This window comes from Cetorhinus maximus, chromosome 27 (assembly GCF_964194155.1).
Source record: "Cetorhinus maximus chromosome 27, sCetMax3.hap1.1, whole genome shotgun sequence".
NCBI classification, from domain to species: domain Eukaryota; kingdom Metazoa; phylum Chordata; class Chondrichthyes; order Lamniformes; family Cetorhinidae; genus Cetorhinus; species Cetorhinus maximus.
The window spans coordinates 19,041,609-19,058,579 of NC_135905.1; the positions used below are offsets into that span (position 1 = coordinate 19,041,609).

General features: G+C 45.6%; 1 protein-coding gene across 2 annotated transcripts in view; it reads right to left on the minus strand.

Moving 5' to 3' along the window:
* The window catches only part of ogdhl (oxoglutarate dehydrogenase L), a 137,335-nt gene extending 121,068 nt beyond the window's left edge, over nucleotides 1–16,267 (minus strand). For both annotated transcript variants that reach the window (XM_078530842.1, XM_078530844.1), the window contains exon 1: nucleotides 15,993–16,267. In XM_078530842.1, coding sequence (XP_078386968.1) covers nucleotides 15,993–16,035 — 43 coding nt within the window. In that variant the 5' untranslated portion in view covers nucleotides 16,036–16,267. The remainder of the gene's footprint in view (nucleotides 1–15,992) is intronic.
* Nucleotides 16,268–16,971: the final 704 nt, after the last annotated feature.

Genomic DNA, 16,971 nt, shown 5'->3' on the forward strand with positions numbered 1-16,971 from the left:
CCAGCTGAGGTTACCACTGGACAAGCCTAATCCCAGGGTGGAACCCAGCTTGACAGATCCTAACTTTTATTTGTTTGTTTAGATACGTGGAGAGTGGCTACTGAACAGAGTCACAGGAGTCAGCTGATGAACTTCTAACAAAAGCATAAAATATTTATTAAACAAGAAAAGATGAACGATATTACAATACTCTTTTTCTGAGGATACGGCGTAGACCATTTAGGACTGAGATGAGGAGAAATTTCTTCACCCAGAGAGTGGTGAGCCTGTGGAATTCGCTACCACAGAAAGTAGCTGAGGCCAAAACATTGTATGTTTTCAAGAAGGAGTTAGATATAGCCCTTGGGGCAAAAGGGATCAAAGAATATGGGGAGAAAGCGGGAGCAGGCTGTTGAGTTGGATGATCAGCTATGATCATAATGAATGGCGGAGCAGGCTCGAAGGGCCGAATGGCCTACTCCTGCTCCTATTTTCTATCTTTTCTATGTTTCTATGTTTCACACGAGAGTTCCCAATCTCCAATTTCTAAGAACTCGCCTTGAAATCTTCTCCCAAACTGAAGCCTTCTCTCAGACGCCTTCCACAAGGGTTCACCTCCAGGGTTTCGAACTTTCCTTCCGAGGTTACTCTCCCCTGGGTCACCACATACCTTGAAGCTTTCTTCCACACACTCTCTCTCACTGGCTCAGCCATCAACAGTACACCACTGCTTCACATGCTCACAAAAAAGAGTTACAGGCCTTCTGTTGTCTCTGGACTTTCTGATTTCTTGCAAGCCTTTATATCGCTTTGACTCTGCTTCCTGCAGCTTGAAGCTTTAAACTTGAAGACTGGAACCTTTCTCTGCCCCTCACCCTTAACTTCACTTAACAGGATCTGTCTTTCCTTTGACTGGAAGGTCTTCTTGGGACTTTCTCCTGTTCCAATCCCCTGAATTCTGGGACTTTTCTTTAGCTTGGGACTTGCTATCTGCCCCTTTTTCTCCAGTCTCTCTCCGACAGCTACTTTCAACCAATTTTAGCTTGGGAATGGCTATCTGCCTCTTCTAGGCTGCTTCTGCCTGGTAGCTGTCTTCAAAAACCGACTGAACTCAAACAGCTTCCAAATCAAACTGCTGTTTCTAGTTGTCTGTCTGTGTGTCTGTCTGTCTGTGTGTGTCTGTGTGTGTGTGTGTGTGTCTGTAGGGGAGACCTGCCTCACAGCCCAGTTTTTCTACTCTTGTTTGTTTAGCCTAGCTTACAGTTGTAAACTCCCATTAGAAATGCAGGCACCTTTTAAAGGGAAACTAAAACTCAACTTGACATTTTCTTAACACGCAGATACAGAAATACAAATCAAATGTAAACATTAGAACTAAAACTCATTCCTAACGCCCACAAATACAAATATAACTTAATTAAACTATCTCTGTTTCCTAACAATATGATCTAGACTTGGGTATAGGGAGTTCAATTTCGAAATTTGTGGACAATTAAAACTTACCAACGTAGCAGGTGGTGAGCATGATAGTCAAGGACTGCAGGAGGACATAGGCAGACCTGTGAAATGGCAGGCATATGGCAGATGCAATTAAATATAGAGAAGTGTGAAGCAGAAAAATCATGGAGAGGCAGCACAATCTAAATAGTACCATTTTGAGCAAGAGTGCAAGAATAGAGATACCTGGGGTACATATACACAAATCATTGAATGTGGCAGGGCAAGTTGAGAAGGTAGATAAGAAAGGATATGGGATGCTTGGCTTTGCAATACAAAAACAAAGAAGTCATGCTAAACTTTTACAAATCACTGGCTCAGCCTCCGCTGGAGCATTATGCACAATCCTGGACTCTGCACTTTAGGAAGAGTATCAGGGTTTACCAGGATAACTCTAGGGATGAGCGATTTCAGTTATATGGAGAGATTGGTTGTTCTCATTGGAGCAGGTAAGGTTAAAGGGAAAGCTCTCAGAGATATTCAAAACTATGAAGGATTTAACGGAGTAAATAGGGATAAACTATCACCACTGGAAAGTGGATCATTTAGCAGAGGCCATATATTTAAAAAGCTTGGCAAAATAACTAGAGGAAAAGTAAGGAAAAATTTCTTCATGCAGAGGGTTGTTAAGATTTTGAACACACCACCTGGAAGTGAATCAAATGCAATAGTAACATTCAGACAGCAACTGAGCATGTACTTGAAAAGGACTAATGTGCAGGGTTACAGGGAAAAAACTGCTTGTTTACCATGTCAACAAACGTACCTTCTTGTTTATGGCAAATACACACAAATCGATTCTCATGATTGTCCGAATTGCAAGAAAGGAATATTTCAGTTTAAATATTACCACAAGTAATAATTAATATAATGAATCCTACAGAGTAAGGGCATTAATACAACAAACAGCTAAATTGCTTTCTGTTTTATGAAGTGTGCCCATTTACTTGACACAGTGGGAATTACAAACCAGTCATTACATAAAAATATATTACAGAGAGAAGACACATGGGGCAGAATTTTTTTGTCCCGTGGGCGGGCGCGTGCCCATCCTGAATGGGACTGAAATAGTGCGGGATGAAGTCAGGCGAGCGTCCCGGTGTCATCGCGCACTCTCGTGATCTTTCAGCCAGCGGGCACGTGCGAGATGCTGCAGCACGCCCGCTGACAATTAAGAGGCCTATTAAGGCCCTTAAACAAGTAATTAATTTGTATTTTTTGCTGCCTGTTCAACTGTTTGGTTGGCGGGCGGGCAAATAGGCCAAGCAGCCTTTGCATTTGTAATCCACGGACAGGTGAGGTTTCCAACGGTTAATAAAAAAAAAATAAAAATTTTTAACATCATTTTTAACATGTCCCTCTTCGTGTGACTGAACCACATGTGGCGACATGTTTATATCATTTGTAATATGTTTATTTTTCATTTTAAAATTCTTCAGCCCCATGAGGCAGCTCTGCGCCCTCAGGGAGCTTTCAGTGTGCGCTCCCTCACCCGCGCACAGGCTTCAGCGCTCGGGCTCCTCCCACCCTGGCAGCGCTGAGGCTGTTAGCCCACGTTTCACACTGGCTGCCCGTTAACTGGCCAGCCAGCGTGAAATCACGGTCGGAGCCTGATCGCGGGCGGCGGTCTGTCTCGCGGCCGTTCCCAGGCCCGCCTGCCACCCCTGCCCGACGAGGGGAAAATCCTGCCCAGGTGGCTTCTACCTGCAAAACAGTTCCCGTTGAAAGTAATTAGAAAATACATTTTAAACATTAGCTCACAAATACTAGTCGAAACAGTATTGGCGATGGGTGCGCAATAATTTCACTCGTGAACCGATTTAATATACCTGCAACATCAGTTCATTTGCAAAAATATTTATGTCGCATATAGCTAGTTATTGAAGAACATGAATTTATATAGCCCCATTAGCCTTTGTGGCTAAAATTCAACCTCACATTAAGTTTCAACTAACATCCCGATCACAGCTTAATGTGTAATACACTGTGTCGTGAATTTGTTATTAGAATTAAAATTAAACAAGAACTGCAACTCATTTTTCAGATTGGTTGCTACAAATTTCATAATTTTAAATATGTTCAAATACCCAGTTAAAAGATTTCTGTTGCATACTTGTTACCTAAATGAGATTGTGTACTTATAACAAGATTGTTAATTCATTAAATTGTTGATGGATTTTTCCATATTTTGACATCAACAGGGAGACTGGTGTCAACCAGAAGTAAATTTGATTGCTAGATTACAACATCATATCTGAATGCACAAGTTATGTCTTCATATACATTCATTTTTAATGGACAATAGATCAAATTGGAAGCCTTACAAATTGCTATATTTTTTTTGCTTGAATACTTTAATTCTCTTATTTGCAATAAAATCCCAATGTAAGCATCAACCTTGAACAACTTGGGAATGGGATTTGGTCATGCAATTGGTAGCCTGTGTCACTGTATTCATAATTCCCTTGAAATTGAGCATGCTGGAGATAATTTAGAAAAAAAAAGTGCTTTGAACCAGTAGTCGAGACCATACAAATTACAGGGCACATGGCAAATTATCTCATAAAAAGGACTCAGTCACGGTCAATCATAGTGGTTTGATATCAGATAGGAATAATTCAGACAATTCCACTTGATAATTTATTTACATCAGTTATCCTGTAAGATAATTGCTTTGGCCTATTATATAGATTGATAACTGCCATCTACTGACTGGGCAGACAAGTATTCAGGAAAAGCCACAGCCTATATCAGCTGAAGATCAATTGTTTTTTCTCAGCACTTCAAGCTACTTCAAGCCACTTAGACCTTACTTTGCAATATTGCTGTCAAACCATTTGATTGGAAAAGATCCCGAATCCTGATTAAATTCACAATTAATCCTGAAAATATGCAAATGTGATCTCCAGTAAGAGCTTTCTACCTCCAGGCCCATCTATTTCTTCTGCTGTAGTTGATGGAATTAATTCCTATCAAATCTAATGGAAGCTTAATTATTGTGAAAGATTTTAGAATGAAGATAATTTTTTTTAACCAGGCTGTCAAATGTAATTTCCCCTCTGATGTCTTAATGAGTTGGGGAGCCAAAGAAAAGAAAATGTCTGGTGCCAATATTATTTGGGATTGTATTAGCCAAAACAAACTGTAAATACCCATCAGTAATTTATCCCAATTACCTAATGATCATAGGAATGTATGGAGCGCCAAAAATTCTATCAAAACAATTCCTTCCACTTTGTACTATCTTAATCGCTCTTCCAAAAGCGACTTATGACTTAGATGAAGAGACAGAGAGTAATGTATCATATTTTGCTGATGATACCAAGCTAGTTGAGAAGGTGCAAAGAGAAATAGACAGGTTAGGTGCGTGGGCAACGAGATGGCAAATGGAGTATAATGTAGTAAAGTTATTCACTTTGGTCGTAAGAATAGAAAAACAGAATATTTTTAAAAAGGTGAGAAACTTGTAAGTGTTGATGTTCAAAGAGACTTGGGTGTGCTTGTGCAAGGAACTCAGAAAGTTAGCATGCAGGTGCAGCAAGCAATTAGGAAGGCAAATGGCATGTTGGCCTTTATTGCAAAGGGTTTGGAGCACAAGAGTAAAGAAGTTGTACAGGGTGAGACCACATCTGGAATACTGTGTGCAGTTTTGGTGTCCACATTTAAGAAAAGAGATATTTGCATTGGAGGAGGTACAGTGAAGGTTCACTAGATTTGTCCCTGAGATGAGGGGATTGTTCTATGATCAGAAGTTAATTAAATTGGTTTCTAGAGTTTAGAAGAATGAGAAGCGATCTCATTGAAACCTACAAAATTCTGAGGGGGTTTGATAGGGTAAACGCTGAGAGATAGTTTCGGCCGGTTGGTGAGCTTAAAACATGGGGGTATAGTCTCAGGATAAGGGACCAATCATTTAGGACTGAGATGAGGAAAAATTACTTCACTCAAATAGTTGTGAATCTTTGGAAGTCTCCATTCCGGAGAGTTCTGGATGCTCAATCGTTGAATACATTTAAGGCTGGGTTGGAAAGGTTCTTGGTCTCTCAAGGAATCAAGGGAAATGGGGAGTGGGTGGGAAAATGGAGTTGAAGTCCAAGATCAGCCATGATTGTATTGAACGGCAGAGCAGACACGATGGGCCGTGTGGTCCACTCCTGCTCTTATTTTTTGTGTTCTTGAAAAGTATTTGATCTCCTGGTGAAAGGCAGTGAAATTCAGATCTGGTGCATTCTCAGTGGAGTAATCAGCACCAGACAATCAGAGTGGCGTACTAAGAGTGGTAGCTGTCCTCTTTCCAGCAAGGAAAGTAATATTATTAAACAGGTGATTCCTTCAGTCCCTGAGCTAATGCAGTTCTTCACTTATATTCACTAAACCACAGTCAGAGAGCTCCAATTAGGGTTATAGCTGGAAACTGGAAAAGGTAGGCTGAGTGAGATCTATGAAATTATGTTAGGACAGTTATGTTAAATTAGTACTTGGGTTACATAGCTATAGGTCTCCATTATCAGGCCCTAAAAGGCTGCTTTTTAAAAAAATTCAATAAGAGGAAGCCAATGTCATTCAATCTAATATACTTGTGAAGTTGATACGTTGGAGTGTGTTAAAAGTCTGCAATCTAATTGGGGAAGTCCCAAGATTATTTTACAGATTTAACCAGATCTCTTGTTTATATTTTTGTACAGTGCTTTAGAACTCAGGCCGCCAGTTTAACTCCTTAATCTTTGGGTATATTTTAAATAAACATGCTTTAAGACACAAACAAAGCTCATATTAGAATGCTAATGGCGGAACATGAAATTAAGGCATCAAATGAATTCGACTGACTCACAGAACTGCTTTTTGTTTCCTATTTGGACATAGATAATGCACTCCATTCTTGGGCAAGAAATGATTGTCATCACAATCATTTTTGCTGGGAGAAATAATTACTTTTCTGCAAATTACTAGGATCCTACTAGAGAGGACAGTAGTTAAATACACATTTAGGTCAGTACATTTATCCAAGTATGAAGGGCAGACCAGTTTTTAAAATAACATGGAAAGACCATAAATCCAACTTGTAATCAATAGAGGCAAACTAACAATTGTTGTTAGCAATTGTGTTTCCTTCCTTTTTTGATTGTAGCTTGGCATCTTCGGTTGTATTGCAATTATATTTGAAACTTCCTGAATGTATTGGTCGGAATCGACCCAGATTTGTACTGAGTGCGGTAGCAGGTGGGTAAGAGGATGTTTTACCTGCCTGGCGCGATGGCACATCGCCGCATGGTCCCAACCCACCGCAATATTTATGCACTCCAGGGAAACACAGCGTTTCCATGGCGGGCGGGCTCTCATTCACCCGCCACACCGTCACCTCCCTGCTTCATCACGCCGGGCATCATATTTAAAGTCCAGCCCCAAGCACACGTCTCAGTGCTTCCAGACCACGACTGCTACATGGAAGACTGGATGGCCCCGAAAGGCAAAAAGGCTGCAGCCCTCCGCGCAGCGATGCGTCTCTGGAACACCTTTTGGATGCAGTGGAGTCCCACCGGGATGTCCTATACCCCACCCCCCACTCTGGCCTCAGGATGGGCAGCAAAGTCACCAGTCAGGCTTGGGAGATGGTGGCAGCGGTGGTCAGCGCCAATGCCCTTCAAAAGAGGACAGCCACCCAGTGCCGCGAGAGGTTGAATGATCTCCTCCGTTCCACCAGGTTAAGTCACTATTTTCATCACTCTCAACTCACACACTCACAAACCCATCACACACCCACAGGGCCCTCACTCGCTGTCAGTTCAAGGGACATCACCATTCGCTCTTTCACACACACCGTCATTGTCCTCACCCCATCCATGGGACCACTCAAAACCCACACAGGCCAGGCATACTTATCATCTGGCCTGGCAGGCGTCCTGCTTACACTTTCTCCATCTCTATTCATGCAGGACAAGCTGGCACACAACAACTGGGAGAGGTCGCAGACCAGGGGAGGAATGCCTGAGATCTAGATCCTCACCAACTTTGAAAGATGAACCTCTGGACTTGGTAACGTCACAGTTGCTGGATCTCCAAAGGCCAAGCTCGGGAACAACAGGAAGGGATGTCCGCTGCACTCCTCAAATTGCAAGGCACGATGGAGGAATCCATCTGCCTTCAGGTTGAGGTGATAGCGCCGGCATGCCAACACACCGAGGTCGACACTGGTAGGATGGCGGCCGCCATGGAGTCCTTGGTCCAGGGCGTCACTCCTGCACTGCTGCGCAGGCTCAACTCCATCACTGATGCCATAGTTGGCTCCAACAGTGTGTGTGAGAGAGGGGTGCTGGGCAGACTGATCTCACTCCAGATACCCTTTCTCCTTAAGGAGTCAGCCTGGGGCCCTCAGGCACCCATAGGGAGGAGGTATAGCAAGTGGACGTTCTGGGGCCATCCACCCAGGTGACTCCAAGAGTGTCCGGCCCATCTGACTCCCCTCTTCCTGTGACCTCAGCAGCTCCAGCTCCACAGGCCAAGGAAGGTGCCACTGCCACACAGCAGGATCCTGAAAGCAGGCCGGGGCCCTCCAAGTCTCGGCCCTCCAGAGGATGCCCACCAAAGTTATCACAGACAGGGCGTCACAGTCAGCAGGCTGCCTCTACCTCCACTGTGGATGTCCAGGGAGAACCAAGACGTAGCGGCAGGGTTAGGAAAGTTAAGAAGAATTAGTTACACAGCCTGGGCACGGGTGTTGATCACTTGTACATACTGTTCACTATTGTCAATAACTCCCAAGAATGTCTCCCTGCCTACGGCCCCTTATTCTGATGAGCAGAGTTCTTGTTACTCAGATGTGAAACCTTTCTGCACAAGATAAAGGCAGGTGTATCAGCCCAGGGCCTCTTCCCTGTGCTCTGTGCAGCCTTCAGACTAAAGTGATGGTCCAGCTTCAAACTCCCTGGAAACATTACTGATGCCTGCACCTCGGCGGTGCTGGTCATTGCTGTCAGAATGTAATGGGCAGGCACCACAGAGTTCTCTCATTCTGTGTGTGTGCTCTGAGCACCTTTAAGGTGGGGGCTGGCCCCCATCCCTTCAGCAACTGATGCTGTGCTCCTGAAGGGCTCAGGTGCTGAAGGCGGACAAAGCATTAGATGCTTCTTAAGTTTCATGGCTGCGTCTCTATGATATGATCCTGATCGCAGTGCGCAAGCGAGTTGCCCTTGGCCAGACAGGAGTCAGACATTCTCAGATGCTATGTGAAGATTTATAGTGTTCTCACTGCAAGTTGTCATCATCCTCCTGCAATCCATAAGGCAGACTGGAGTCAACGTTCACAAGTGTGATGTGAGCGTCTATGGGGTCACCTCACTGCATGTCGTCATCATCCTCCTCAAATTTAGCAGCTATGAGGGCCTCCCAAGAGCGCCTGCCTCATCTAGCCAGAGCAAGGACCTCATCCCCGTCATTGTCACCTCTGAGGACCGCCTCACCCTCAGCCCCGTCAGCGTCCTCCTCATTGGAGGAGATGTGCAGCTCCTCCATCTCCTCCTCAGCCAGCTCATCCCCCAGTTTGAGTACCAGGTTGTAAAGGGTGCAGCAGAAAACATCGATGCATGATACCCTCTGCGGACTGTATTGCAGGGCTGCACCAGACCGGCCCAGGCACCTGAACCTCATCTCCAGCATCCTGATGGTCTGCTCCACCAAGTTGCGAGCTGCAGCATGAGCTTCATTATAACGTCGCTCTGCTGCAGTCTGTGGCTGCTGCACGGGTATCATCAGCCATGGCCTCTGTGGGTAGCCCTTGTCCCCAAGGAGCCAACCCTGCAGCTTCTGTGGACCCTGGAAGACTCCAGGATCTGTGACCGACTGAGAATGTAGGTGTCATGCACACTCCCTGGAAGCTGTGTGCACACCTGCTGGATGTGTTTCTGGTGGTCGCACACCAGCTGCACATTCAGCAAATGGAACCCCTTGCAGTTGATGTAATCCACCGTGTGTTGCTATGGAGATCTGAGTGCCACATGAGTGCAGTCGATCGCACCCTGAAACAAGATCTGGCCGAATCCAATCACCCTTGCATCCTGGCTGTCCTGTTCCTGGGCGAAATGCGCAAAGTTTTGTGCCCTGGCAAAGATGGCTTCCGTGGCCTCATGGATGCATTTGTGGGTGGATGCTTGCAAGATCCCACAGAGGTCACCTGTGAAGCCCTGAAAGGAGCCACTGGCATAGAAATTGAGCACCGTGGTCACTTTCACAGCTACTGGCAGTGGATGCCCTCCGTGTCTCCGTGGCGCCAAATCTTGCAGTAGCTGGCAGATGTGACCAACCAATTCCCTAAGACATGCACAGTCTTTGGCAACACTGGTTCTCGGTCATCTGCAGGAATGAAAGGCGGCATCTATAGGCCCTCGGTGTTGCTAGGCGCTGGCCTGTGATGGCTCGCTGTGGCTCTTGGGTGTCATGAGCAGGAGCTCCAGCCACCCCTTCTTCCTGAGATAAAAACAAAAAACTGCGGATGCTGGAAATCCAAAACAAAAACAGAAACAGAAATACCTGAAAAAACTCAGCAGGTCTGGCAGCATCGGCGGAGAAGAGCACAGTTGACGTTTCGAGTCCTCATGACCCTTCAACAGAACTAAGTAAAAATAGGAAAGGGGTGAAATATCAAAAGAGAGATTTGAAAATCCTGATGGAGAGTAGAACAAAATTCCTGAGGTTGCTGCTCCTGCCTCTGTGAAGCCAGGAGCCTAGTCGTCCTCTCCTCCATTGTCTTTGAGTTCTGTAGGCCATCAGCATACAGCTAGATCACCAGGCCCCATGATCCTGACATACTCCTCCTACAGGGTGGAAAAGAGAGACAGATGGTTAGCATGGGCGTATTAAGGACCTGTCCTGGTTAAGTGTGACGACTGCTTAACGCTTCCTGGAGAGCGCTGGCCACCACTTGGGTGGCCAGAGATTAGTGCACTGCATGTCTGCCCTGTTAGCTTGAACCATGGGGGATACTGGTCCAAATCAGGATGCTAACATTGCAAGGGGCTATGAGTGCCTCCAGCAGTGACTGCCCCATGGCCAGCTTTAGCAAGGAAATTGTACAACGTGTGCAGTCGTCCAACTGTACTGCAGTCCACTAAAATGCTCGTGAATTTGTAATCTTTGCCGGGGAGGGGGGTGAGGGGGGTGGGGGGGGGGGGGGGGGGGGGGGGCGGAAAGCTTTGGAGCATTTGGTGGCATTTTGACGAATCTGCGCTGCTTGAGTGGGCATATAAGCTAAAAGCCCGACCCCAATCATATCATGTGGCTGTGCCTGAACTGTCTCAGTCGCAGAGGAATGGTCGCTCTATACAGGTTTCCCTAATGTGTGATCAGTAGCCTTGCGCACCCTAACCCCCACCCTGAATGCTTGTGCATTATATTCAATGGCAGGGCTGCCCTGTGTCCCCCCTTAAAGCCCTGGATCCCCCCTATCATTAGGATCCTTAACACATGTAGGTGCACGCTCCTCATCTGCTCGCACACTCAAGTTTTACCTTCCAAGCACACTTTCAGATCTTCGGCCATGTCAAGCCAAAACACAACTGTTCCAAAGGCCCGCTGTAAGGAGTCACCAACCTCCGGCTGCCTCCTCAGGTCTTCACGGCTTCCTTCAAGCCCACTTTACTTTAAGTCTGCTCTCTTTGCAGCTCTTTCTTTAACTTGGAGCTTTCTTTAACTTTAACTTTTCTTCTGGAAGTTCTGGGACCTTTCTCCTGTCCCCCTTGCTCAGTTGGCCACCTCCTCCATAATGGCACTCCTGTTCAGGTGACCTGATCTGTAGCTTCATGCCGTTTGGCTGGGGCTCCCCCTGAACAGCCACCATCCCCCTCCTCCCCCAGCTTCTCCCGAAAGCCCCATGGTTCCCCCTGTACAGCCGCAGCTCCCCCTGAACTGTCCCGACCCCCCCCTGAAGCCCCCATTCCCCCTGAAGCCCTGGCTTCCCCCGAGCAGTCCCACAACGCTCCCCGAAGCCCTGACTCCTCCCCCAAAGCAGGATTGACTCTCCCCGAACAGCTCCAACTCCCCACCAACAGCCCCAGCAGACTCCGGGCCGGAGGAACTTGCCTCCAGTGCCGTGGAACTACAGTTCCCAGCAGGCTACAGCCTCCCTGGGGTATTTTGCGCATGCGTTAACCAGGAACTGGCTGACACATGCGCAGTTTGTCTTCCATTGTTCCCTCATTTGGGGAATGGCCCTGCATGCAAGCGCTGAAGAAAAGGCCTTAAAGGGCCCAAACCCCGGCCAGACTTTGGCTAGCCTATAGGCTTCGGCTATTGTAATGCAAATAGGCCTAGTCCTATATGCCATATCCGAAAACCGAAATGATCTGAAATCCAAAACGTGATCGGCCCCGAGGATTTTGGGTAGTGGATACTTGACCTGTAAAATGTTGCAGAATGAAATTATAGCTACTCTAAAGACTAATGATTCAAAATAATACACAATTCAAAAATAAAATCCCTACTGCCTACTGGTATTAAAATGTTTCACTTAAAATCATAGTTTGCTGATTTTTGGGGAGTCAAATGATTAAAACATAAGAAACAACGCAATAATAGATTTAGAAATAATGGGCAGAATTTTATGGCCCTGTTTCGGCAGGGAGGGGGCTGTAAAATGCGGAGAGACATTCTAAACCCCATTGACTTCAGCGGGAACGTAAAATTCTGCCCAATATGTCAAACACATTTTCTTAGAGCTCCTGCACCTCAAAACTTTCCACTACACCATTGGTCACAGGGCCACTGAATTCAGCCTGAGGCCAGCCCAGTTACCAAACGACAGACTGTACATTCCTTTTATTTTTATGGATTCTAATTTGACCAACCAACACTTCCCCATTCTGTAATCGATTTGTGTGTGTGTGGCCTTTGAGTGTGAGCGTGCGTGTGTGTGTGTGTTCATATTTGTGTGTGTGCACGGGTGTGTGTATATTCGTGTGTGTGTGTGTGTGTGTGAAAGTCGAAGCGTATTTTATTATTTTACTTAGATCGGTTTAAGTATAATAAAGCTAACCTCGTTCTTTGTTAAACTCAAAAAAAACTTGTCCTATTGGTTCTTTTATGATCATAGCATGTAAACAGTTAAGTACTCACAAAATTGGCAAGTGTATCATAGGAACATAGGACTTAAGAGTAGGATTAGGCCATTCAGCCCTTCGAGCCTGCTCTGCTATTCAATAAGATCATGGCTGATCTGGTTGTGTCTCAACTCCGCTTTCCCATCTTCCCCCCCATAACCCTTGACTCGTTTGTCTGTCAAAAATCTACGTAACTCTGCCTCGAATAAATTCAATGACCCAGCCTCCACTGCTTTCTGGGGAATAGAATTCCACAGACCAACGACGCTTTGAGAGAAAAAAATTCTCCTCATCTCTGTCTTTAACAGTAGGCCTCTTATTGTTAAACTGTGCCCCTTTGTTTTAGTCACTCCCGCAAGTGGAAACATCCTCCCGGTATCTACCAAATCCCCTCACGATCTTATGTGTTTCAATAAGATCACCTCTGATTCGTCTAAACTCCAATGGGTATAGGTTCATATATCCACTTCAAAACAAAGAGAAACGGTCGCAGTCAAATGAGGAGAGGGGAAAGAGGGGGTCCATTCCACCCCCTCCTCACCTGATCATAACACTTGGATGCCAAGTCGAAAATCTACCCTGCAGTATTGGTGAATCTTTGCAATGCACCAATTTTCTATTCTCATCAACAAATTCATATACCTTACTAATCTATGTCTTAAAACAGACACATGGCTGTTTAACTGCGCAAACGTGGGGGCAAAACTGTTTCCTTTTAACCACAAATAGGAAAAGTGAGGAGAATGCAGTCTTGAATTTAAATATATTCACAATACATGTGTGGCAGTGACATTTATACACCCTTTCAAAACATAACATTTCAGCTCTTTGATATTTAAATAGCTCCAATGTCCTGAAATACTAGATCATTTCTTGCTTTCTGGAACATTATAATAGTCGATCTGATAAGCTATGATGGATAAAATTACTTGAGTAAATTACATTCAACCAATAGCAGCTTCCAAACCGCTGGTGAATTACCTTAAGGTCACAATAAGTAATGTTGACATTATAATTACATAACTTATCATCTGATGCTTTAACATGTTGCGCAGTGTATAGCAAGCACCACTTTCATTAAACCTTTGACATGTTGCCGATAGACATACCAAAATATTTGGAGTTCAATTAATATTTGGCTGAAACTATAAATTGCAACTGGATATAATTTAATGAAGATAAAAACAAAACAAAACACATATCTTAAACCACATATAAGTAAACATGCTCGGGTCAATAGAAATTGAGTTATTACTTCACTTTAGGTTACTGTTTTGCTCTCAATTCACTGAAGGCTACATACAATTAAAATCACTAGTAAACCTCAATCATTTGAGTTCCCAGCCTATCTTAGTAATTGGGATCAATGCTTTTTATTAACTTGACCGGGCCAGGAAATTGCCAAGACTACCATTTTTTAATCATGTTGCCGCATCATACAAATGAGACCCAACAACAACTTGAATCTATATAGAACCTTTAATGCAGTAAAACATCCCAAGGTGCCTCACAGGAGCACAATCTGAAAAAATTGGCCAAAGAAGGGGCTGTTAGGGCAGGTAACCAAATGCTTGGTCAAAGATGTTGGTTTTAGTTCAGTAACAGAGAAACCTATAGCTTTATCAGAGAGGCTAAATCAGAATTTATAAAGGCTCAAACATGATGCAATTTGGTGCTGGAAATTTATAAACACCAACAACAAATTATATTTATAAAGAGCCTTTAGTGCAACAAGGCACTTCACAAGGGCAAAATTAGATACAGAGCCACATAAGACACTATTGAGGCAGATGGCCAGAAGTTTGGTCAAAGAGGTAGGTTTAAAGGAACATCTTATAGGAAGAGTCACAGAGGATTAGGCAGAGAATTCCAGAGCTTAGGGTCCAGGCAGCTGTGGGCACGGCCACCAGTGCTGGAGAACTTAAAATCGAGGATGTTCAAGAGTCCAGGGGCAGAATTTTCTGCCTGTCGGGTGGGCGGGTGGGCCCGACCCAATCTCTGGCGGGCGGGGAGCAGATCCCCACCGGAGAAGCGGGTCCCGCCGCCATTTTACCTGGGCGGGCCAATTAAGGCCCGCCCAGCGTGACGTCCGCCGGGAACTGCTATGCACTTCCTGTGCGGGCAGGGGGGTGGATTCCCCAAAAGCGAGAGTGCGCTCTTTCGCGCGTGCACATGAAAGAGCGCACATCTCCCTGAGGCTAAGTGCTGCCTCAGGAAGATCGCTGACAGTTCTAAAAACATTAAAAATAGAAAAAAAAATCCTTAACATGTCCCCCTCATGTGACAATGTCACATGAGATGGGACATGTTCATAATTTACACTAAAACTTTATTAAACTTTTTAAATCCCTACATGAAACCTCATCCCGCCGGTGGATGAGGTTTCATGTTTTTTCTATTCCCCGCCAGGGCTCCTGGCCTGCCCGCTAACCTTAAGGTTGGACGGGCAGGTCCTTTAATTGGTTAAATGATCCTGTCAATGGCCTCAATTGGCCATTGACAGATTAGGGGGCCCGCAGCTGATTTTGCTGCGCCCCCGCCTTCCTGAAAATTTAAAACGGGGCGGGAAGACGTCGGGGGTTTCCCCTGATGTCAACCCGCATCATTTTATGCGTCGGTGAGTGGGCCCCGCCCCCTGCTTGCCGACGGCAAAATTCAGCCCCAGGTTTGAATGTGGGCAGATAGAGCCTAGGAACAAAGTTTGGAGCAGAGACAGAAGACAATGATTTCAGTCTTCCCAATATTTAATTTGAGGAAATTTCTGCTTATCCTGTACTGGAATGAGCAGTCTGATAGGAGAAAGAGCTGTTAACAATATCAGCTACCAGGAGCCCAGGAGGAAAAGTTGGGTGGTCAGTTGTTTCGTGGGAATAGGGTCGAGGGAGCAGGAGATGGAGCTCATGGACAAGGTAAGCTAGGAGAGAAACTAATTCAGGCTAGGGCATGCGAAAACTTTAGAGGAAACGTAACCCATTGGGCTGGTAGAAGGGAGGGAAGTGGCAGGGACAGCTGCTCAGATGGTCTCAATCTTAGCGACAAAGAAAGCTATGAGTTCCTCGCATTTATTGGTGGAGGAGGCAAGGGAGACTGGCTTGAGAAGATGATTTGCTGTATAGAAAGGAAGCCACATTGTATTTTTTATCTTTGTCTGATCCTGGAATCTTCAATTATTTTAACAAATACCAGCCATGCCTTTAAGTTCCTTTAAAGGATGCCACCTTCATTCAAAACAATTGTAAAAAAATATTTTCCGTTTCAGAAGCGACAAGAGACAAAAGAATTATGCTTCATTTCTATTTTCATGTTGTCACATGTCACTAGTGCAATGATGTGTTTCAATGCAATTAAAGTCACTGTGTCACGCATTTATAGAGAAAAAATTTTGCCAAAGCCTTTCAATGAAGCTTGCACTTTAGAAATGTGACTCACTCTCAGGCTGGAATTTTCTGGCCCTGTTGGGGTTGGGTCTCATGGCGGGCGGGGGAGGGTCAATAAGGCGAGAAGGCCAGTTTCGCACCGTCGTGAAACCAGTTTGCGATCACCGCTCCAATGGCGGACCACGTTTCCCACCAGCACGCATCGGGAACCTCATTTCAATACTTTAACTCCTCATTATAAGCCCTGCTCTTCGGAATCATCCACCCACCCTGGGTCACCTGGGCAATCACGCTGATGTGTTTCACAACTGTACATAAGCGACGTGTGCCTGGTTAGCTGGACTTTGTTCGGGACCTTGAGGTTTGTTTACCCACCTTGCTTTGGGCAGCGCTCCCGATCATCAACACCAGGCTTCGTAGGCAGCACAACATCACAAGGTTTGCATCGGTTCAAGAAGGCAGCTCACCACCACCTTCTCAAGGGCAATTAGGGATGGGCAATAAATGCTGGCCCAGCCAGTGAAGCCCACATCCCATAAACGAATTTTAAAAAAATCACTGTTAGGGGGGCTCATGGGCAGGTCTCTTCTGCCAGACCAGCCATAAGGGCTGGGTGGCTTTTCAACAGCTGCAGGGCTGAAGCTTGCTTGGGGAAGGGGGAGAAGTGGCCTCAGGCAAGGGAAGAGGCTGCAGGACGAGGGCTGTACTGGGGAAGGAGGGTAACCCAGGGTCTGCATGGGGGCACATGTTGACCTGTGCAAGTGGCCTCAAGATGGTGAGGGCTGAGGAGGCAGCCTCCAGAGGAGATGAGGCCAGGTGGAGATGTGAGGCTGTGTGTGAGAGAGTGAGTGGTGATGCCTCTTAAACTGGCAGTGAGTGAGATACCAGTGAATGTGTGATGGGATTGTGTGTGTGTGCGTGTGTGAGTTTAGAGTGATGGGATGGTTGCCTTACCCTGGCGGCACAGATGAGATCATTCACCCTCTTTCTGGGTAGTGAACCTCTTGTTTGCAGTGTTGGCCCTGACCACC